General features: G+C 40.9%; 1 protein-coding gene across 6 annotated transcripts in view; it reads left to right on the top strand.

The window, feature by feature from the left end:
* Positions 1 to 23,656, top strand: part of prdm15 (PR domain containing 15) — an 80,461-nt gene that overhangs the window by 47,172 nt on the left and 9,633 nt on the right. For 2 of the 6 annotated variants that reach the window (XM_072585718.1, XM_072585716.1), the window contains exons 11-22: positions 1,197 to 1,315; positions 3,141 to 3,235; positions 5,231 to 5,327; positions 6,114 to 6,281; positions 7,258 to 7,346; positions 8,569 to 8,700; positions 12,778 to 12,912; positions 13,890 to 14,059; positions 15,935 to 16,014; positions 17,088 to 17,207; positions 18,357 to 18,488; positions 19,555 to 19,638. In XM_072585718.1, coding sequence (XP_072441819.1) covers positions 1,197 to 1,315; positions 3,141 to 3,235; positions 5,231 to 5,327; positions 6,114 to 6,281; positions 7,258 to 7,346; positions 8,569 to 8,700; positions 12,778 to 12,912; positions 13,890 to 14,059; positions 15,935 to 16,014; positions 17,088 to 17,207; positions 18,357 to 18,488; positions 19,555 to 19,638 — 1,421 coding nt within the window. Of the gene's footprint in view, positions 1 to 1,133; positions 1,316 to 3,140; positions 3,236 to 5,230; positions 5,328 to 6,113; positions 6,282 to 7,257; positions 7,347 to 8,568; positions 8,701 to 12,777; positions 12,913 to 13,889; positions 14,060 to 15,934; positions 16,015 to 17,087; positions 17,208 to 18,356; positions 18,489 to 19,554; positions 19,639 to 23,656 lie in introns of all 6 variants that reach the window. The other 4 variants (XM_072585713.1, XM_072585714.1, XM_072585715.1 and 1 more) reach the window with 3 other exon arrangements.

Genomic DNA, 23,656 nt, shown 5'->3' with positions numbered 1-23,656 from the left:
CATAGCCAATCCATCTAACCTGCGCCTCTTTGGACTGTGGGAGGAAACCCACGCAGACACAGGGAGAATGTGCAAACTCCACACAGACAGTCGCCTGAGGCTGGAATTAAAACCGGGTCCCCATGAGGCAGCAGTGCTAACTACTGAGCCACCGTGCAGCCCTCTGAAATCTCATACAATGCCTGCCCAGTGCCAGGATTAAGGACATCTCCTCGCAGCTAGAGAGGAACTTTGAGTGGGATGTGAGGGATTCAGCTGTTGTTGTCCATATTGGTCCCAATCACATTGATAGGATAGAAAGAGGGTTCTGCTGAAAGATTTTGAACAATTAGGTGTTAAACTAGAAAGCAGAACCTCCAAAGTAATAACCCTGTGATTGTGTGAACTTCCAGAAAATTCATATAGGGTAAATAAAGTCAGAGTTAAATGTCTAGCTGAGAGATTAGTTTAGGAGGAATGGGTTTCAGTTAATGTGCATCAGTATTGGGCTAGAGGGGTGCTTTTTTTAAAAACTGTGCTGGGAAGTGACAGGTAAGTTGAAGATCTTGGGTTTGGGAGAGGACCTTAAACCATAGAGGTGGGGAGGAGCGTTCTGGGAAGGTGATTCATGAGCTTAGGAGGCAAAAGGATGGCAACATTGATGATACCAAGAGTAGTGGGGAGTAGATGCGATGATCAAAAAAACCCAAAGAATTGCGGAAGTTGGAAATCAGAAACGAAACTGAAATGTGCTGGGAAAACTCGGCAGGTCTTATTCTGAAGAAGAATCACTGGACCTGAAAACATTAATTCTTCTTTCCTCAGATGCTGCCAGACCTGCTGAATTTTCCCAGTAATTTATGTAGGTGTGGTGATGTTGAATATATTCAAGCCTTGGGTAGACAGAATTTTAATTAGTAAAGGAATCACGGTTTCAGGGGAAAAGGCAGAAAAGTGGAGTTGAGATTGTCAGATCTCATTGAATCGCAGAGTAGATGCCTTAGGCCAAAGGGCCTCCTTTCACCCCTAATCTTATGATAACACAATCAAGGGTTAATTCTACTTGTTTCCATGCCGTAATTTCAGTGTAGTCCTGTGGGTGGAGACATTTATTGTATTTCTTAATCCATTTTCACCTTGTGATTTTTGTGAAGGAATGCCTTTATAAGCAGTGCAATGCAGTTGAAGATGATGTACAGTCTTGTACCATCCCACAGGCCCGATACACGCAGAAAGATCTTGAGAGGTCTCGGTGACCAGCGAGTCTATCAGTGCCACCTCTGCAACAAATTTTTCAACAACAGCAGCAACCTAAAGAGACACATTCGCTCCCATGGTAACTTCAAGTACTCTTACAAAGAACAAACAAATACTCAAGGCATTAAAATGTCTGCTGTGTATGTTCTTTTTCTGTAAATGTAAACACCTGTGTTATCACTAACTTGGGAATCCTTTATACAAATACACAACTTTCCCCCTATTTTAGTTTACAAAAGACTGTTGTAATCTTGCCCAGGGTGTGATATCCCATGGTGGAGTATAGTATCAGGGCACTTGCTAGTTCTCTGGTTCCCTGGTAACGTGGTGATTTTGCACATGCCGGGGAGCCGCTTCACCTCATCCAACACTCAGGTGTACCTTTCAGCAGTAACAGGTGGCTAATAAATGGCAGTGACAATATGCACACTTATTGTTAACAGCATGGCTGTGTAGCATAGGTTAAAAATTTCACAACACCAGGTTACCGTACATCAGGTGTATTTGGAAGCACTAGCTTTCGGAGTGCTGCTCCTTCATCAGGTGATTGTGGAGAATAAGACACCTTCTCACACAGCTGCTCACAAACACTCATGATACACCCCGTTTCTCCCCCCCACACACCCCCCCCCCCCCCCCCCCCCCCTGGCAACACACACACGCATGCATGTGTGGGTGAATTTACTTGCAGAATTTCATTTTACTTTGTTCAAAAACTGCATGGATCCATGTAAGATTCTTTAAATCCGTTTTTTAAATTAGAATCAGTCTGACCTTTGTGGCACAGACAGCCCCACACAGGGAAGCTAATACCTTATCTGGGCCAACATGACACCAATTGTTAAAGTTCACTTGAGAATGTAACTTTTAAAAGAAGTTTTGCAATTTACATATGGAAGAACTGCAACCAACATGGTCATTCTAAAAGACGAGAGATTTAACAAACAATCCAGGTCTTTTTCAATATATCATTTCACTTATGTCACACTTTAAACTTTTGCTATAAATTCTGTCTTACAATCTTAATCTCCACAATCACCTGATGCAGGAGCAGCGCTACTAAAGCTAGTGCTTCCAACTAAACCTGTTGGACTATAACCTGGTGTTGTGTGATTTTTTTACATCATACACCCCAGTCCAACACTGGCACCTCCAAATCATAGCATAGGTTAGACAAAGAACAGAGTCTGCTCCACATGGCTGCAGTAAAGATTCCCAGATGAGCTATAACATGGCCTAGATACAGTGATAATAATCTGTGCTGTCTTCTTATGTGCAGCAGGTCAGGGAAGATAAAGCTCCCTCCATAGAAGTCTTAGTCAGCTATAACGAGGAATAAAAATGGAACAAAGTTCCTTTCAGATTAATATTTGTTGAATATGACCTCAAAGTTAGAAGTCACATGACACCAGGTTATAGTCCAACGGGTTAATTTGAAATCAAAACCTTTTGGAGCGACGCTGTTCGTCAGGTGAAGGACTTCCCTTGGGAAGATGATGATTGTGATTTCAAAGAAATCTGTTGGACAATAACTTGGTGTTGTGTGACTTCTGACTTGTCCACCCCAATCCAACACCAGCACCTCCACATCATGACCTCAAACTGGTAGAGGCAAAGTAAAATTTCTACAAGGCTTGTCTTCATTTAATGGAATTCTACCAACATCACTAAGGTATACTGACGGATAGATATTGAATTATTATGTTTCTTTCTGCACAGTGAGCATTAAGTTCCTTTATACCATCTGCAAAAATTGAATGATTGAACTTTTTCTGTCAAATTGCTGATGGGTGGAGGCCTTTAGAGGTTCCCCTGTACTATTGCTGACCTCTGTTGGCCCATGCTGGATTGACCCTTTAATGACAGGGTCAGAACATGTTAATTTGATTCTTCTCTGCCTACAGGTGATAAACTTTACAAGTGCGATGAATGTGAGAAAGAGTTTAGCCGGAAGGAGAGTCTGAAACAACATGTCTCTTATAAGCACAGCAGGAATGAGGTGAGAAACTCAAACAAAATGCTCTATTTTTAAGTTTCCCACAGTTACATTAGCAATGTTTGCTACAGCAAGTTGGGCAAGAAAGTAATATCGAGGTAAAAACAATGACTGCAGATGCTGGAAACCAGATTCTGGATTAGTGGTGCTGGAAGAGCACAGCAGTTCAGGCAGCATCCAAGTAGCTTCGAAATCGACGTTTCGGGCAAAAGCCCTTCATCAGGAATAAAGGCAGTGAGCTAGAGGAGGGTGGGGGTGGGGAGAAAGTAGCATAGAGTACAATGGGTGAGTGGGGGAGGGGATGAAGGTGATAGGTCAGGGAGGAGAGGGTGGAGTGGAGAGGTGGAAAAGGAGGTAGGCAGGTAGGACAAGTCTGGACAAGTCATGGGGACAGTGCTGAGCTGGAAGTTTAGAACTAGGGTGAGGTGGGGGAAGGGGAAATAAAGTAATATCGCCAACCCCCTCCCCCCACTCTTGTGCTATGCACCAAAAGGAGAAGATAGCAAACAGAATCCCCCTCAGACCATCTTGTAATGTGTTTTACAATCATTTACCAGAAACCTTTCTTACAGTTTTACAATTGGAAATCAAGGGTTACCACAATCTTTGAGCAGATGAGGTAAATCAGGAAGTAGTTTAGATGGATCTTAAAAATCTTTGGATTGTATAATGCTTGGAGGGTGGAGGGAAACAGGCAGGCTTGTATTTATATTGTGTCTTTCACCATTTCCAATGACCAAAAGTGCTTTATAGCATGATGTAGTTTAGAAGTGCAGTCAGTATTGTAATGCAGGAAACAAGGGAGACAAGTTGTAGACAGCAAGGTCCCACACACTAATGTGATTGCGAGCTAACCATCTATTTTAGAGATGTTGCTTGAGGGGTAAAAATTGACTAGGCCAATGGGATTGTTTTCATTCATCAGAGAGCAACCAGAGCCTCCAATTCAAAAGATGATAGCCTCCAATAATGCAGCACTCTGTTCAGAACTGCACTGGAGCAGCATCCTTTACTCTTGAACTAATTTCTTTAGATTAGTATTTAACACCATCACCTCTGAGTCCAAATATTTACCAAATGAGCTGAAAGTGACAGGGTAAAGCTCTATGGTTATCAGATCTTAAAAGAGGCAAGAGTGATAGTAGATGATGTCCAATAAAGTATTCTATTTATAGTTTAGAGATGAACTCTGAGAAGCCTTCTACTTGCATGTACTCAGAACGGCACAATAGAGTTTTGAGCACTTGGTTACGAGTCTGTCAAAGGCAACAACTCATCCTATCCAATCCATCTTTGACACCAACCGTTATCACTCTGCCCATGAAAATCCAATTACCATCAACTTGGAGATAAAGTTTCATTTCATACACACTGAAGTTCAAAAGAAAATCTTCCCAATCAATAATTGAATTTAAAAGCAAATTTGACAGCTCTTCCAAAGGATGGACTAAATGGCCTCCTTCTGTGCTGTATGATTCTGAGATTTGATGCTGACACCCCTCATGTGGGAGACAAGAAGAAAAGTAAACATTTGTTGAGTTGGGTGCATTGAGGGTGCGGGAAGCACATGTGAAACATAACTTCCTATTTTGATAAATGGCCTGTTTCTTTGCTGTAAAGTTCTGTGTGATGCATGTGGTAGTAGCCAGATTACGTGTTTAGCAGTGTTTGGACATGATACTAAAGGGGCACTCTATTTTAAGATCAAATCTATTGGTATATGTTTTATCCAGATACATGTTTGAATATTATAAGCATAAAGTATCTATTATATCCCTACTTCCAAAGTTCATTTTGAATATCAGTTTTTTTAAACCTGTATATTGCATTGTATTCTAGTTTGTAGCATATATCATATTGTTATTAAATACATAAAATGATTAAACCAATTACACTGTAGATAGCTTTATTATGCTAGTTATGGTATGTGCCAGTTAGTAAACTGAACAGCCAGTCATTGTGTAACAGGTTATAATACTGTCTGCTGTTACTCCCCAGGTGGATGACAGCTACCTGTTCCAGTGTAATACCTGTCTAAAAGCTTTCCGTATCAGGACTGCACTGGAGTTTCACAACTGCCGAACAGGTAAAAGAGGTAAATTTGCTGTCGGTGGAAGTGGATAGCTCTGTATGAAAATGTTGTTAATGTAGACCAATTGCATGTAAGCTTTGACGAACGTTACCCGTCCCTATCTCAGTGGTGCTGAGGCCACCTTTAGCCCAGTTGTTGCCCAGCCTGAGATCAGCTTGCTTAGCATAGATCAGATAAGGGAGCTATTGAAAATTTTCTGGTCAAGTTTATTTAGCCAGAGGGGTTTAGAGCTTGGAGGAGTCCTGCAGATAGAATGTGCTTTAGACCTCCAGAGTGTCTCATCTTTACAATGACTCCGTTTCTGTAGGTTTTTGCTTTTTCTCTTTAAGCAACATCCTATAGATTTTTCTGTCATATCTAGAATTGGTACTGCATCTTCCCACAACATGCTTCAGCTAACAAGATCTACAAAAAAAAATGCATCTTGGGCTCAGTTTAGCGCAATTGCCTTGGCATATTCAGATTAACTGGATCAAAGTTAACATAAGGTATAAGTTAACGAAAGGATTAAAATTGGTAAAATGTGACTTGAAGTGAATTCAACGTGGCTTTCAAAAGGAGTTGGATAAATATTTGAAGAACAGAAAATTGTAGGGCTTAAAGGGAGAGAATAGGGTAAGTGGGCTTGATTGGTTATCTGTTTCAGAGATCTTGCACAGACACAATGGGCCGAACGGTCTCCCTTTGGATTGGACTATTTTATCATTATGCACATCCCTGCTTGTGCTGCAAGCTGTCTTGCAGCTAATTAGTCTTCTCCTGCATCTTTGTGTGCTTTTCTTTATTTAGACGACAAAACATTCCAGTGTGACATGTGCTTCAGGTTCTTCTCAACCAACAGTAACCTCTCGAAACACAAGAAAAAGCACGGAGACAAGAAGTTTTCCTGTGACACCTGTGGAAAGATGTTCTACCGGAAGGATGTTATGTTGGACCACCAGAGGCGTCACACAGAAGGTACCTTATGGCCTTTGTTGATCTTGAGCAAATGTATGGGGTTTGTCCATACATTGTAGGCCTCTTTGGAACAATTCTAACATAGTTGGTTACTTATTTGATGGGATCAATCAAAAGATTGATTTTTGGCATCCTCTTTATTTAATACTGGATTGTATAAGTTTCAGAACATAGGGATAGGAGTACACCATACTGCACCTTGGGAATGCTGTACTATACCCTTGGATCATGGCTAATCTGCATTTCATCTCAAATAAACCTTCCACTGTTCTATATCCCGTGGCAGCAAGAAACTGTTAATCTCACTCTTGAAAGCTCCAATTTTCTCATCAGTCTTTTCAGGAACAAAAGTTCTAGATTTCTGCTGCACTGCTCTGGATAAAATTCTGCCTGAATTCACTCCTGAACAGCCCAGCTCGAATGTTATTGATCTGTTCTCCCCCACAAGTCAAAGTAATTTCTCTATATTGACCCTATCAAATCTTCATCACTTTAACATTTTAGTTCATTGACATGATCTTGAAGTGATTTTTTTTTGAAAAGTCATATTGTAACTTGTGTATCCAAGGCTTTGAGCAGATGATGAGCTGGGGAGTCAGGAGCATTGTAACTGGCTTTTTCAATGAGTGATTAACTACCATGTTACAGGGTATCGGATTCAAATTGTCATTTTGCTTAAATTATTTCTTTTTGGAAAGTTGCCATTTTCGGGCTAATCTGTTGCATAATTTGTATATGGTCATAATTTTTAAAAATGCCATTTGGAGTGTGATTTACTTTACAATTTAATATAAAATTGCTCAGAATAATTTACCCATTACTGAAACTTTTGTACTCTTCTGATCATTGCATAGGATAGTTACTTTTCTGATGATCGAGTTCTGATCACTTTGGTTTTCATTGCTTTCTTGGACCTGTATAATGGCAATGCAACTTTATTTTTAAATGAATTCCTTTTCACTTTTTTTATAAATAGGTGGCAAACGTGCAAAAAAAGACGAAAGTGAGACCAATGGAATGGTGAAGTATAAGAAGGAGCCTTCGGGGTGCCCTGTCTGTGGAAAGGTACAAGAAATAATGGACACTTTACAATGGGTATAGGAATATGAGGGACTAAAATGTGTTTTAAAAAAATGAACATCTTTTTTGCTTCATGTGTATTGGTGACATGTAATTCTTGCCACTTAACCATCCATTCAGTATCATTGAACCATCTACCAAATTCTTAACGCCTACATTTTGATACTTCACTCTTCCACTCCCCTGTTTGCTCCATTCTGAGGAACTGCTCCATTCTGATAGCAGGTCCTTGTCTCTATTTGTGGAACTGTCAACCAAAGGGCAGATTAAAGGTGAGAGGGCAGGGAGGGAGGAATATTTTGAATTAGAAATACTTCCACCCAAAGTCTTGCTATTCCCTGTGACTGTGGCAATGGAGTCACACCTGCATTACCTCATTGCCAAAACTTAGTCCTTCTCAACTGTTTGCAACTACAGTTTCATATTTCACCCAAGGTGAGCTTTCAACCATAATCTATACTGTCACTCAGATTGCCTACTTCCACCTCTATAACATCACCTGACCACTCCTACTTAATTCAGCTGTCTCTGAAACCCTTTATCTGTGCTCTGGCCTTGACTATTCTAACACACTCCTGACTGACCTCCCACATGATCCCACCTCCCTTTAACTCAAGGTCTTCAAAGACTCTACTGCCTGTGTCCTAACTTGCACTTACCTTTGTCCCAGTGGTCGCAGACTCACATTAGTACATTAGTTCAGCAATGCCTTAAAGTGTTTGTCGTCGAATTTAAATCCCTTCCTATTGCTGTTATTTCCTCTAGCCCTCCAGGATCTTCGTTCATATAACTCCACCTCTTGGTCATTCCCGATCATAATCTCTCCATCATTGGTGACCATGCCTTCATCTGCCAAGGCCACAAGCTCAGGAGTTCCCTCCCTACATCTTTTCACTTCTTTATTTGGCTTTCCTGCTTTAAGACACTCCTTAAAAACTTCTCCCTTTGATCGAGTTGTTAGTCATCTGTCGAAATATTTCCTGTAGCTTGGTGTCTTACTTTGTTTTGTAATGGGGTGTTATTCAATCAAAGGCATTATGTAAATAAAAGTTGTAGTTATAAGAGTGATTTGCAATCAGTTAGTTAAAATGACAAGGCTGAAACTTTCTGTTTAGTATGTGGACAGAAAACGATTGCAAAGTTGGGGGGAAGTATTTACGTAATATGATGCTTGTTCACACGTCTCCTGTTTTAATTTTGTCGGTAGGTATTTTCCTGTCGAAGCAACATGAATAAGCACTTGCTGACACATGGGGACAAGAAATACACCTGTGAGATATGTGGACGCAAATTCTACCGTGTAGATGTCCTGAGGGATCACACTCATGTCCATTTTAAGGTATATTTTTTTTAAGGTTGGGGATAAAAAAGTGCTATAATACGTTAATCCAATAATTGCAGTGAACATCGGAAACGGAGACCATGAACAGTTGAGTAATGGTTGAGCTTGTGTCTAAGTCGACTCCCAACTTTTGGCAGAAAAAAATGTTAATTTTCCATATACCTCACATGTAAGTCAATCTGCATTTTAGCTAAAAGAAGTCAATTGCCACCCTCTTGCAGCTGAAGTCAAACCTGCTTGTTGATAGCATCACAGAATGGCAGATCATTGAAGGCAGCTGTTCGAGTCCTGATGCCCACACTTGTCAATATGTAAAGTCAAGGCTAACTCCTCAATGGTGCACACTGTGTTCTTTTTGTGTTATTTTTAGGGATGGCTTTGGTGGAAACAGTGCTCGAACAGACCAGTCTGTCTTAGTGAGCTGCTGGGAGAGGGTAATTTATAACGCTTAAATGTTATTTGTGTTAAAGAAGTAGGGGCATACTCTGAGAATCCGGGCCAGACTGCTCAGAGGGAGATGTTAGGAAGCACTTCTACTTCCAAAGGGTGGTAAATGTTTGGAAGTCTCTTCCACAAATGGCAGTGGATGCTGGATCATCTGTAAATTTTAAATTTGAGACAGATGAATTTTTGTCAAGCAAAGGCATTAAGGATTATGTGCCAAAGGTGGGTATAGGGAGTTGGGCCACAGATCAGCCATGATCCCAGTGAATGGTGAAACAGACACAAGGGGCTGAATGGCCTGTTCCTCTTCATGTCTTCCGAAAGGTTGACCTCTATGTTTTTGGTGAAACTTGATTTTCACACAGTAACCTCTTCAGCTCACTGATACCATTCATTGTTTGGGTTTTTATTTCGAGATCATAACTAAATTGAAACTCATGCAGTGATAACATTCCCTGATACTGTTGTACTTCTCCTCCTGGAAATGCTGATTATATAAAGTAGAGTTAATGTAAGAATGGCAAGTTCAGCCTAAGCGTCAGCTTAGTCAGTGAATATTGGCAACTTTGCAGAGGCATCAGTGTTAAATGTGATCCTGTTTTCATCAACATTGATCCAAAAGCATGGGGATTGAGTGAATTGTTTTCAATGCACAGCACCCCAAATGTGGTTTCACAAGTGCCCTGTATAACTGAAACATAACTTCCCTACTTTTATAGTCCATTGTTTTGCACTAAATAAAAACATTTAGAGATTTCCTAATTACTTGCTGTTCCTGCAAATTTTGTGATACATGCACACAGACACCCAGGTCCCCCTGCATTTCAGAGCTCTGCATCTATCACTGTTGAGATGATATACCTCTTTTTAATTCTTCCTGACAAAATGAACTTTTTCACGTTTTCTCATAGTATATTCCATTTGTCACGTCTTTGTGCACTCACTTATCCAATCAACATATTTTTTGTATTTCCCATATGTCCTGTTCACAACCGACTCTTCTACCTGTCTTTGTGTCATTGGCTATCTTGAACCTTCCATCCCTTCATCCAAGGTAATTACATAAATTGTAAATAATGAAACCTCCAACACCAATCCCTGTAGTGCACTCATCTTTACAATCTTTACCGTCACATTTATGCCTACTGCTACTTGTTAGCTAACCAGTCTCCTATACATGAACTTTTATTTGCCAGAATAGCCTGTGATGTGCCACTTTCTAGAAGGCATTTGATAATCTAAGTACAGTACATCCACCTTTTTGTCCAGTATGTGTTGCCTTCTCAAAGAACTCCAGTAAATTGGTCAAACGTGATTTCCATTTCACAAAGACACGTTGACCGACTGATTACCTTGAGTATATTTAAGTTCACTGTTTAATTTTTATTTTAATGTTTTTTGTCTGATAGATGTTAAGCTAACAGGCTGTAATTTTCTGTATCCCTCCCATTTTGAATAAAGGAGTTCCTTTAGCCAACTTCTGGTCAGATGGCACCATCTCTGAATTGAGAGAGTTTGGAAAAATTAAAACCAATTAACAATAGACTATCACTGTAGCCTCCTATTTCAAAACCATAAATTTCCCATGTTTATTTACAGATCCCCCCCTATGTCCTTGCTCCTTCCTCTCTCTGTGACTTTCTCAATCCCCACAACCCACCACGATGTCTGTGTTCCTCTCATTTCGGCTTCTTACACAGCCCTGATATTCATCACTGCACCACTACCAACTATCTTCAGCTGTCTAGACCCTGAGAACTGGATTTGCTTTCCGAAACCCCTTAACATATCATCAGCGTTCTTTTCAATAAGACGATCAATAAAACCTCCCTTGTTACTCAAGCAGTCCCAATATTTTTAATGTGACACAGTGTCCAATTTTATGCGGTAATTTTTTTTTTTTTTTTTTAGATTAGATTACTTACAGTGTGGAAACAGGCCCTCCGGCCCAACAAGTCCGCACCGCCCCGCCGAAGCGTAACCCACCCATACCCCTACATCTACATCTACCCCTTACCTAACACTACGGGCAATTTAGCATGGCCAATTCACCTGACCCTGCACATCTTTGGAGTGTGGGAGGAAACCGGAGCACCCGGAGAAAACCCACGCAGACACGGGGAGAACGTGCAAACTCCACACAGTCAGTTGCCTGTCAGAACCATAAGATATTTTCCTGTATCAGCGATACTGTATAAACCTATCTTATCTCTTGTGTAAATGCTAGTTATTGTGTCATTGCTATGGTTGGTTGTGGTTACAGGTATTTTGACTTGTTTCTCAGAAAGGCATTTCTTGTTGGTGGCTGGATTTCCCTGCAGATTACTGTTAATTGGCTTTCTCTCCTCTTTGACTACCTTTCACTGTTATGCATGAACACTGATATATAAATATAGAAGGAGAAAGTGAGGACTGCAGATGCTGGAGGTCAGAGCTGAAAAATGTGTGGCTAGAAAAGCGCAGCATGTCAGGCAGCATCCAAGGAGCAGGAGAATCGACGTTTCGGGCATAAGCCCTTCTTCAGGAATGAGGAGGGTGTGCCAAGCAGGCTAAGAGAAAATGTAGGGAGGAGGGACTTCGGTGAGGGATGTTGGGAATGCGATAGGTGGAAGGATGTTAAGGTGAGGGTGTTAGGCCGGAGAGGGGGTGGGGGCGGAGAGGTCAGGAAGAAGATTGCAGGTCAAGAAGGCGGTGCTGAGTCTGAGGGTTGGGACTGAGAAAAGGTGGGGGGAGGGGAAATGAGGAAGCTGGAGAAATCTGCATTCATCCCTTGTGGCTGAAGGGTTCCTAGGTGGAAGATGAGGCGCTCTTCCTCCAGGCGTCGTGTTGCCATGGTGTGGTGATGGAGGAGGCCAAGGACCTGCATGCCCTTGGCTGAATGGGAGGGGGAGTTAAAGTGTTCAGCCACAGGTCGGTTCCTGACCTCTCCGTCCCCACCCCCTCTCCGGCCTATCACCCTCACCCTAACCTCCTTCCACCTATCGCATTCCCAATGCCCCTCCCCTAAGTCCCTCCTCCCTACCTTTTATCTTAGCCTGTTTGGCACACCCTCCTCATTCCTGAAGAAGGGCTCATGCCCAAAACGTCGATTCTCCTGCTCCTTGGATGCTGCCTGACCTGCTGTGCTTTTCCAGCAACACATTTTTCAGCGTATATAAATATAGATTCAGGTATTTTTGTGGCAGAAGCAAAATCCTTCTATAAAGTTATTCTCAAGTACTGAGTAGAGAACATGATTGCCTGTGGGGGTTGGTTGGCAGATTGGCTTGCGATGCCAACAGCGTGGGTTCAATCCCTACACCGGTTGAAGTTACCATGAAGGACTCTCCTTCTCAGCCTCTTCCCTTGCCTGAGATACAGTGGCCCCCTGCTTAAATAACCAACAGTCGTCTTTCTGTAATGAAAGAGGAGCCCTATGGTCTAATAAGACTATGGCAACTTGAATTTGACATGATTGTCTATCTGGCACCTTGTAGTTGTGATGCAAAGGCCATTCTGTTAAGCCCAGTGCGATGCTGTCCTGCAGCATTTGAAACTGCAAAGGTGTCTCACATTGAGGCAAGACTCAGAGATATGGGAATCATACAGTCTGATCTTTACTGTGTGGCATCCTCCTAACTCTTGTTGCAGGACATTCCACTGATGAATGAGCAACAACGAGAGCAATTCATCAGCAAACTCGGGATCACAGCAGAAGAAACGGAAGAACAGTCCGATGGAGTGAATGAACCCATTCCACATAAATACAGCTGTAAGAAATGCCAGGCAAGTCTCTGTCTGTTATTAAGAATCTTCAACAAAGGACATTTAAGACCCCCCGCCCCATTCAAATGTACTTTATTCAGTCACCTGTTCTGATATCTCTTAATGTATTACTATGAAATTTTGTTTAAAAATCCGTTCTGTGAATTGTCTCGACATGTTTGCCATGTTGTGTGCATTAAGATATTGTTGTTTTAAGTGATTGCTAACGTTGTCACAGTCAACCAAATTGCTGTTTGGATTTCTTTATAAATTAGCTTCTCCCAACCCCTTTGAGGTGTTGTGTGTGTAGACGCTGTTTATAATTAAGGAGTCACCTATTTCAGACACCATTAAGGAGAAATATTTTGTCACAGAAGGTCTTAAGTCTTTGGAGCTTTCTTCCTCTAAAGACACTGGAAGCAGAATATTTAAATATGTTTTAAGACAAAGCTGCATAGGTTCATAATAAGCTGAGGGTGAAAAGTTATAGGATAGGTAGTAATGTGGAGCAATCAGATCAGCTATGAGTCAGAACAGGCTCAGGGGGCTGAGTGGCCTCTTCCTTCCTTTTCCCTTTGTTCATAAATAATTAAGTATAGATTTGTTCATTTTTTTTGAGGTAAAACTGCACCTGACTACACATACGCAGCTCTCATCAGCCAGTGTGCATGTGTGTATGTACCAGGGAACACTAAGTTCTGATATACTGATTATTCGATTAAATCTCAATCGGGTGACTATGTATGAAGCCAGAAATATTGATCAGATTAGGATTACACTTAACACTGACCATTCTATAACAAAAACAGAAATTGCTGGAGAAACTCAACAGGTCTGGCAGTATCTGTGAAAAGAAAGCAGAGTTAACGTTTCAAGTCTGGTGATTCTTCTTTAGGTACTGACTCAAAATGTTAATACTGCTTTCTTCCCATAGATGCTGCTAGACCTGTGGGAAGCATCCAGTTTTATTTTGCTGATCATTCTGTTGCTATTTCCAGGCTACATTCGCAAAAGGGAGTCAGTATTTGAAACATTTGATGGAGATTCATAAGGAGAAGGGCTACGGCTGTACGATCTGCAATCGTCGCTTTGCACTGAAGGCCACCTATCATGCCCACATGGTCATTCACAGGGAAGAATTGCCAGATTCTGACCCCAATGTGCAAAAGTGAGTGGATTATATCCCAATGATGCTTTAGGGCTGACTCTGTATATGCCAACTGCTAAACTAGTGGTCGTCCATCGCTATACCTGAGGGCCTGAAGACAAAGTGCTATGTTATCCATTTGGATAGGATCAGACACAAAATACACAGATGCGCATGTGTCAAGATTTAGAGGTACCAAGTATGCACAGGTATACTGGTGGAGTTGAAGCAGCTAGACCCTTACGTTATGTCAGTACTTTAATGTGTCCGATTGTGACAACTCTGGATAAAGCTTAGCATGCACAGTTATTTGAATTCGGATGCTAAGAATTACATCTATCATCCCATTCAAGTGATTACCAGACCTATCCCTCTGCCCCTATTGGGCCATGTCAGCCACTGACTTACTAGCCATACTGACTTGGTTAATGATTGATGCACTTGGCCTGGATTGAACAAGATGACAGTTGTCAATAGGCCCAATGCTGGCAGTGTAGAAATGTGTGAAACTTTGAAGGATAAGGCTGGATTTGGCCTGTGATCCCTGCTATAACTAAGGACTCTATTATTGGGCAGATTCTAAGCTCACGTGAGGTAAATGCTAGGGCAAGGGCCTGAAAACAAGCAGGAGGTACAGGAAGGAAATGCCACAGGAGTGACAGAACCCATCATATTGAGTTGTTGTCTTGCAGTGCAGAATTGAGAATTACTGAAAGAGACATTTTTTTCAAAGCCTTTCATCTTTCACTTATCAGGACATTAGCATGAATACCAATGTAATGGGGAACAACATTTTATATTGTATGAGAATAGAGTACTGAATGGTTGGCAAGTGGACATTGATAGAGCTTTGCCATGGACAGTGTGCCAGCCAGCTGACTGGCAGTTATAGGGTGGTACAGTGGCTCAGTGGTTAGCACTGCTGCCTCACAGCACTAGGGACCCGGGTTTGATTCCATCCTCAGGCGATTATTTGTATGGAGTTTGCACATTCTCCCCGTGTCTGCATGGGTTTCAGCTGGGTGCTCCTTTTCCCTCCCACAATCCAAAGATGTGCAGGTTATGTGAATTGGCCATGCTAAATTGCCCATAGTGTTCAGAGATGTGTGTAGGTTAGGTGCATTAGTTGGGGTAAATATGAGGTAGGGGAATGGGTCTGGGTAGGTTACTCTTTGGAGGGTCAGTGTGGACTTGTAGGGCCTAAGGGCCTGTTCCATACTGTAGTATTTCTAAACTGTCAAGGTTTGTTTAAATTTAAACAGGTAGTTTGATTGTAATTGGTCAAAACATTACGCTGAGGAATGAACCAGAGAATGGCTGTTTTGTTCAGTTGAAACAACCACAATGAGTTTATGCTCCACTTAAAGTGCTTCCCCACCTGTTTCTATTTAACTCCATCAATGTAACCTTCTTTTCTTTGCTCCCTTCTGTGTTTGTCTAGCTTCCCTTTAAATGCATCTATGCTATTCACTTCAACTATGATGTGGGTTCCATGTTCAAACAAATCCCTGGATAAAGACGTTCCAGCTACATTTCCAGTCAAATCTATTAATAATTATTTTTATATTTTTGGCTCAAATTCTGGCTTTCTCCACAACTTAAAAACATCTCCATGGCTACACTATAAAAGTGTTCACTATCTTATAGACCAATATCGGATCATCTCTCGGTTTCTTCAGTTGAAAAGGGGTCTGACCTCTTCAGTTTTTCCTGATTATTTGTACGCTCATTGGTCTGTTTTCTACTTTCTGCACTGCCTCTAGCTTATTTGTATCAGTGAGACTTTTTTTTTATAGCAATTGCAAAGCCTCTGAATTAATTTCTTAAAGGTCTGTATTGTGCTGGATTTATTCCTGTCTGATCTGTTCCCTCTTTGTGGTTGTATTTCTGTTCCAGGTACATCCATCCCTGTGATATCTGTGGAAGGATCTTTAACAGTACTGGGAACTTGGAACGTCACAAAATAATCCACACAGGTAAACCGTCTCATTGTCCAAATCACACTTCCAATTCCTCCAAATCCTTGCCTTCTCACACCTTAGAAAAACAAAAATACAAGCAAGATTCAACTTTTGATTAATCTCAAACCAATACCTGCTTTCTCAAGATTGTATGTTTTAATTTGGGTGGGGAAAGCATTTGCGTTCATTCTGATTTACTCAGAACATGGATTTTAAGTTCCCTACATCAGTGGAACAATTTACAATGATGTGAAATCACTTGCAATGACAATGATGTTCCACAACCATTTGAAGCCACTGAGCCTGCAGATTCCCACACAGTGGGATAAATCAAAGGTTTTTAATTCTGATCATCTGAGGAAGCATCAAATTTAGGCTGGGTGTGGCTGCCAATTGTGACCAGTTAAAAGGTAGCAGTCACAAATGGAATCATACAACATAGAAATAGACCCTTCAATCCAACTCATCCACGCAAACTTCAACTGATCTAGTCCCATTTGGCCCATATCCCTCTAAACCTTTCCTGTTCATGTACCTGTCCAATTGTCTTTTAGATGTTGCAATTGTACCCGCAGTTCGTTCCATACATGCACCACCCTCTCTGTGAAAAGGTTGCCCCTTGGTTCCCTTTTATATCTTTCCCCCTCACCTTAAACCTATCTCCTCTACCCATCCGTTCCTGTAAGCAGAAGAAGATGCACTTGCAAAGATTTAATCAATTATTTCATCCTCCTAAAGACTGCAAGCTTGCTTTATATTAGATGATCTGAGATTGTTTCAGAGGTGCATAGTTACTCTTGGAGTAAAAACAAAAACTGCAAAAGCACTCCTGACATACAGAGCAAAGAATGATTGATCAAAATGCTAGAATACAAAGAGTGGCAAATTTGGTTTATACTATGGAACAGTCCATAACTAACTATTGAAGGAAAGCCCCATTTCCTTTAATAAAGCTGACCTAAAAATATCTCTTGGACTTTATTTGGACAAAGAGTGGTGATGATAAATTGTTTGTGTTGCCAGACATCGGAAATTACCTTTGCTTCTGTTGTTAATCTATCCTGCGTCATATGTCTATCATTGTTTAGGAGTGAAGAGTCATACCTGTGAACAGTGTGGGAAGTCATTTGCCCGGAGGGATATGTTGAAGGAACACATGAGGGTGCATGACAATGTTCGGGACTATCTGTGCGCGGAATGTGGGAAAGGTGAGCCACCGGAGGAACTGTTGCTTATCTTATTCAAGCGGCACTGTGGAGGAGTTGAGCTTGGTCTGAGTCAGCCTGCTGCCCATGTCAGATTGGGAGAGGCGTGTAGGAACTATATGCTTAGTGTTATCACTTCTGATATAACCTGGGATCACTCTTTCTTCCTAAAGAAGAGTCTGCGTTTCACAAGCACCTTGTGAAATTTATTAGGGATAGTGAGAGATAATTATTGACAAGGGCATCTGCTTCCCTAGTCTTCTTTGAAATAGTGCAGTATGATCTTTTACATCTATTTGAAAAATGCTGACTACTCCCCTCACACACTTTCTCACTTTGTCCCTACTTGTCTCTTGCTTCACTCTCTCCACCTCTCACTCTCCCTTGTCCTTATCTTTCTCTCCCTCTTCCCTCCCCGCCCCCCCCCCCCCCCACCACGTTCCTTCTTTCCGGTGTCACACTTTCCCCCGTACTGTTGCTCATTGTTCCCTTCCTTTTTCCCTGCCCTCTTCTCTGTCTCTCTCCCACTGTCTCTCTCACACCACAACTTCCCTTCTCTTTCTCTCAAATACTGCCCCTTCTTTTGCATTCCACTCTCTCTTTGTGTGTGCACAGCCCATGTTCTCTCTCTCTCTAGTAACCCACCCCAACCCTTTGCACTGCACCTTTGCTGTCTATTTTAGGCATCTCCTTCCTCACTCTAACTGCAGAGCATTTTCTCACTATTGTGGGCATTCTTTCTCTCTGTGATGACTGTCTTCCCCTCTCTCTGCAGCACTGCTGCTCTTTTCCATTTCTGACCACACTGTGACCTTGGTGTGTCTTGAAGATTTATTAAGAATTCTAACCAATGAATAACCTCTAGAACGCATAAGGAAAAGTAATTTGGACATCAGATACTTTCCTTTTACAGATGATGCATAAATCCTTCAATGTCGGACATTCTCCTCACACTCACACTGCCTTGCTGTCTTAAAGTGAATGAAACAAATAATTTGAGGGAAATCTTTTATCCCCTTTCTCAACAGATATACAATCCAGTTCCTTTTTTCTGTTTGTGCATTTACTAACCATGTGAGTTCTAATTTTCCTCTTTGCTGAAGTCTTGTTAATTTTGTAATGATGTCCATTTCTTTGCCATTCTGTGCCCAGGAATGAAAACAAAGCATGCGCTACGACATCACATGAAACTGCACAAAGGCATTAAAGAATATGAGTGCAAGGAGTGTCATCGGAAGTTTGCACAGAAAGTCAACATGCTTAAACACTACAAAAGACACACTGGTAACTACTGACACAGCAGCCAAGCTAATGCCAAAGACAGTATGACTTCCATCCGTTTCTATATTGAGGGCTGAGAATCTCTTGCTTCAGAGAGGCTTGGGTTAAAGTCTATCATAGATCCATTGCTTGTTCTCCTCAGTACTCTGCATCATTTGATTAGGAGACTGTGTTCCAACTAAGAACAGCAGTAGACAATTCTGCTTCTCAAGCCAGTCAGGTATTCCAGAATAATTAATTTATCTCTTAACTGCACCTACCTTCCTTGGCTTCTGATCTTTTTCTATCTCATCCGGACAAAAATCTCTGGTTTATTATTATTAATAGAGTTTATCATCCTGACGTAAAGTGATTACTTTTGAAGTGGAAACAATAATTGTGCACAATCGACTCTTCATTCACCCTATCGTAGGGAGAACTACTCCCAGGAGAGAGTTGAGTATTTTGTGCTGGTGATCTTTGCTACTGCTCACCTGTGTCTGAAAGATGGCAATACAAGGGTTTAGGTGGAGTAGAGGATCACCACACTGCCCTCCCATCTCTGTCTGGCTCTCAAGAACAACATGTATTTATATAGCACCCTTACCATAATAAAGTGTCCCAATGTGCTCCATGGGATCATTATCAAATAAAACTTGAAACCAAGCTACATATGTCAGTGGGACAAGTGACCAAAAGAAGTGGATTTTCAGCAGATCATTGAAGAATCAGATAGGCAGGCGCAGAGGTTTGGAGAGTGAATTTGGGTCTCAACATCTAAGGGAATGACTGCCAAAGGCAGAATGATTAAAAGTTGTGGGAGCATAGGAGGCCAGAATTAGAGGAGCACACTCAGCTTGGTAAGTTGGATGGCTGAAGGAACTTCCAGATATACACACAGGCAAGATGATGGAAGGGTTGGGTTTTAAAATTCAATGAGAGAGCTGGCCTAAGAAAGCAGGACATACCACAAAGGGTTGTCAGTTCCTCTGTGTACCACATAGTGGGGTTTAACTTAGTGTAATGTGTGCTGACAGATGCTGCGTAATGTATTTTTTAACCTGTGCAATGATTTTCTTTTACTCTGCAGGTGTGAAGGACTTCATGTGTGAGCTGTGTGGGAAAACCTTCAGTGAGAGAAACAGTATGGAGAACCATAAACTACTTCATACTGGTGTGTTTGCCAAACTAATCCAATACTATTCAAACTGGGATTACGTGTATCACCAGTTTTGGGTTGGTCACTTGAGAAGTCAACTTGTTTTTTTTAAGTATTTCCCAATTAACATCTTCAGAGATGTTATTGCACAACTGGAACGGGTGAGACTTGAACCTCAGAGATAGAGACACTGACACTGCAACACAAAACCCTAAGTCAACTTGTTTGACAAGGGAATCTTTAAGAGTAAAACAGGTTGATTTTTTATTTACAGTGGCGATGGAAAGCTTTGCATGGATGTAGAGAAAGAGTGGGGGGTTTGGGACTAATTGAGATTAGCTCTTTCAAACAGCCAGCGCAGACATGAGTGGCTGATTTCACTTCCTCCTTTGCTGCAATGTAGAATAACTGCTCATGAAGGATGAGTTATAGACTGGCAGGTTAATTTGTGGGTGCAATTGTGTCCATATAGAATGAGGAATTGGGCTGCAAGCAGGGGTCCTAATTGTTTACCTGTGTAATGTATCATGAATTTGCAGGAATGAGTCTGAGAAATTGAGTGAAGAATTCATATTAATATTGCTTTCTAATCTTATTTTAGATGTTCTCATTGAGCAGATTTTCATTATGTTACAAGGATAGCCACTGTTGGAATATTGCGTGCAATTCTGATCGTCTTCCTATCGGAAAGATGTTGTGAAACTTGAAAGGGTTCAGAAAAGATTTACAAGCATGTTGCCAGGGTTAGAGGATTTGACTTATAGGGAGAGGCTGAACAGGCTGGGGCTGTTTTTCCTGGAGCGTCACAGGCTGAGGGGTGACCTTATAGAGGTTTACAAAATTATGAGGGGCATGGATATGATAAATAGACAAAGTCTTTTCCCTAGGGTCGGGGAGTCCAGAACTAGAGGACATAGGTTTAAGGTGAGAGGGGAAATATATAAAAAAGACTGAAGGGGCAACTTTTTCACGCAGAGGAAGTGGTGGAGGCTGGTACAATTGCAACATTTAAAAGGGATTTGGATGGGTATATGGATAGGAAGGGTTTGGAGGGATATGGGCCAGGTGCTGGCAGGTGAGACTAGATTGGGTTGGGATATCTGGTCAGCATGGATGGGTCGGACCGAAGGGTCTGTTTCCATGTACATTTCTATGATTCTGTAACAGACAAAACTAAAGAGTCCATATTAGAATGTGTGTGGCATTCATTACAAAAAAAAAATCATAACACATTGAAATGAATAAACATAATTTGATGGCAATGACAGAGATGTGACTGAATGATAAATATTGAGGGCAATGTGACATTCACGAAGAATAGGAAGCTGGGTCAAGGTGGAGGAGTAGCTTTAATAATGTATGCCATGATGTGGAGGTACTAGTGTTGGACTGGGGTGGACAAAGTTAAAAATGGCACAACACGATGTTATAGTCCAACAGGTTTGTTTGGAAATACGAGCTTTCGGAGCGCAAATTATTCATTGGGTAGCGCTCCAAAAGCTTGTACTTTCAAATAAACCTATTGGGTTGGAACCTGATGTTGTGTGATTTTTAACTTTAATAATGTAGAACAACTTTGGTACAAAAGTTAGAGACGATCTTGGTTCATGAGATCAGGATGTAAAAGGGCGAAGATGAGGGATTGTAGGAGAAAAATAAGCTTCTAGCTAGAGTGATCTACAGAACCTCTAAGAGTAACCACAACAAAACCATGATGCCAAAGTATATGAGAACTATTGGCTGATTGTGATAAAGGTGCTGAAAAATGTGGTGCTGGAAAAACACAGGAGGCCAGGCAGCATCCGAGGAGCAGGAGAATCGACATTTCGGTCATAAGTAATCATGATTTTAATCTACATTATAAAGTGTAAAAATCAGAATGGCAAAGGTAGCCTGGATGAGAAGTTAATAGCAAACTCTTGAGAGAGTTTCTTTGAGCGACACATTTTAGAATCAACCAGAAAGGTTATACTAGCTTTGGTAATGTGTAATGTTGCAGGATTGATTAACTTATTCAGTGTAAAGGTACCCTACTTAGCAGTGACCACAATATATTTGAATACTTACATCCATTTTAACAGGGAGAAAAGTGGGTCTCAGACTTCAGTACTTTAGGCTTAAATAAGCATAACAATGTGGCATGAAAGCTGAGATGGCTGGAATGCACTGGAATACAAAGCTATGGGGTAGAACAATGACAAAGTTGTGGTAAACATTTTGGGAGATATTTCAGAATATTTCAAAATAAGTATGTTCTTACCATAAAGAAAAAACTCTGAGGCAAGAACCCAGTATTTCTTAACTGAAGAATTTAATGAAAGCATCAACCTTGAGGGAAAGTTATGTAAGGCGTAAAAATAAGTGGCAGGTCTGATGATTGGACACAATATAAAGAATGGCTGAGAATTACTAAAAGATTAGTCAAGGTAAGAAATTAAAAGTATAAGAGGAAACTAGCTAGAAAAGGAGAAGCTGATAGTAAAGGTTACTATTTAGTCTTTTCCTTTTTACATACTCTAAAATCCCTTTAAATAAATAATAAGGGGAATATTAGTCCTCTAGAAAGTGAGAATGGGTAGTTAATGGCAAATGAAGAAATGACAGATGAAATAAAAACCTATTTTGCTTCTACCTTCACTTAGATGGTACAAAGACATTCCACTAATTGCAGTAAGTCAGGAGGAAAACTAGATTGAGGAACTTGGTAAAATTACATTCACTAGAGAGTGGTCCTGAGCAAACTGATGGAGCTGTGGGTTGACAGTCCTGATAGACTTCATCTTAGCGTCTTAAAATAGGTGACTGATGCAGTAATAGATGCATCAGAATGGAAAGTAAAAAAACAAAAGGTAGAGAGGCATAAAACAGGAGACCATAAGCTTGATACCTGTCATGAGGTAAGTGTTAGATTCGATCTTTAAGGAGCTTATAGGTGGACACTTAGAAATCTCCAGGTAATCAGGAAGTATTGTGAAAGGAAAATCATGTTCAATCAATTTATTGAAATTCTTTGAAAGAGTAATGTGTGCTGTGAATATAGGAGAGCCTGTAGATTGGGTGTCCAGAAGGTATTTGACAAGACACCACATAAAAGTTATTGCACAAAATAGGCACCTATGGTGTAGAGATAACATATTAGCATGGATAGAAGACTGGCTGACTAACAGAAAATGGGGATTATGCAAAAGGGAAATTTTATCTGATTGGCAGGATTTGACAAGTGCATTCCATAGAACCCCATGCTGGGACCTCAGATTTTGACAGTAGATATCAATGACTTGGATGAGGGGACCAAACACATTGTAGCTAAATTTTCAGATGACACCAGAGGTAGGAAAATATGTTTTGAAAAGGACATAAGTAGGTTGTGGATGGATATCGATAGGTTGAATGAGTGAGCAAAAATCTAGTAAAATGTGGTGTAACGTGGGAAAATTTGAAATTGTTCATGTTGAAAGAAGCAGCAGAATGTTATTTAAATGAGAATGACTGCAGACTTGAGAGGTGCAGAGGAATTTGCATGTTCTCAAGCAGAAGTCAAAAAAACATTAATATGCAAATGCAGCAAGTAATAATGTTACCTTACGAGAAAAATTAAATAAGCAAGTGTTTTTCTACACTTATAAAAGGCATTGGTAAGACTGCATCTCGAAAATAATGTACAATTTTGATCTCCTGATTTAAACAATAATGTAAATGTATTAGACAGTTTGGAGGAGATTTAATAGATTGATATAAAAGTACTTCCTGATGTACTGTAGATGCTGAAAGTCTAAAATAAAGCGAGAACATATGGGGAAACTCTAGATTTGGCAGTATCTCTGGAGCAAGATATAACAGCTTCAGATTAACTTCAATTCTGACAGAAGTGTCATAACAGACATTAACTCAGTTTCTCTCTCCACAGATACTGCCAAACCTGCTGAGCTTCTCCAGCACACACTTATTTATAAGGCTGATATCTGGAATGAGTAGGTTGTTTTATGAGGAAAGGTTGCACAGACCAGGCTTGTTCCCACTGGGGTTTCTAAGA

Source organism: Chiloscyllium punctatum, chromosome 15 (assembly GCF_047496795.1).
Source record: "Chiloscyllium punctatum isolate Juve2018m chromosome 15, sChiPun1.3, whole genome shotgun sequence".
In the NCBI taxonomy this organism is placed as follows: domain Eukaryota; kingdom Metazoa; phylum Chordata; class Chondrichthyes; order Orectolobiformes; family Hemiscylliidae; genus Chiloscyllium; species Chiloscyllium punctatum.
The sequence above is the reverse complement of the archived record's forward strand: the minus strand, read 5'-3'. Positions and strand labels throughout refer to the sequence as shown.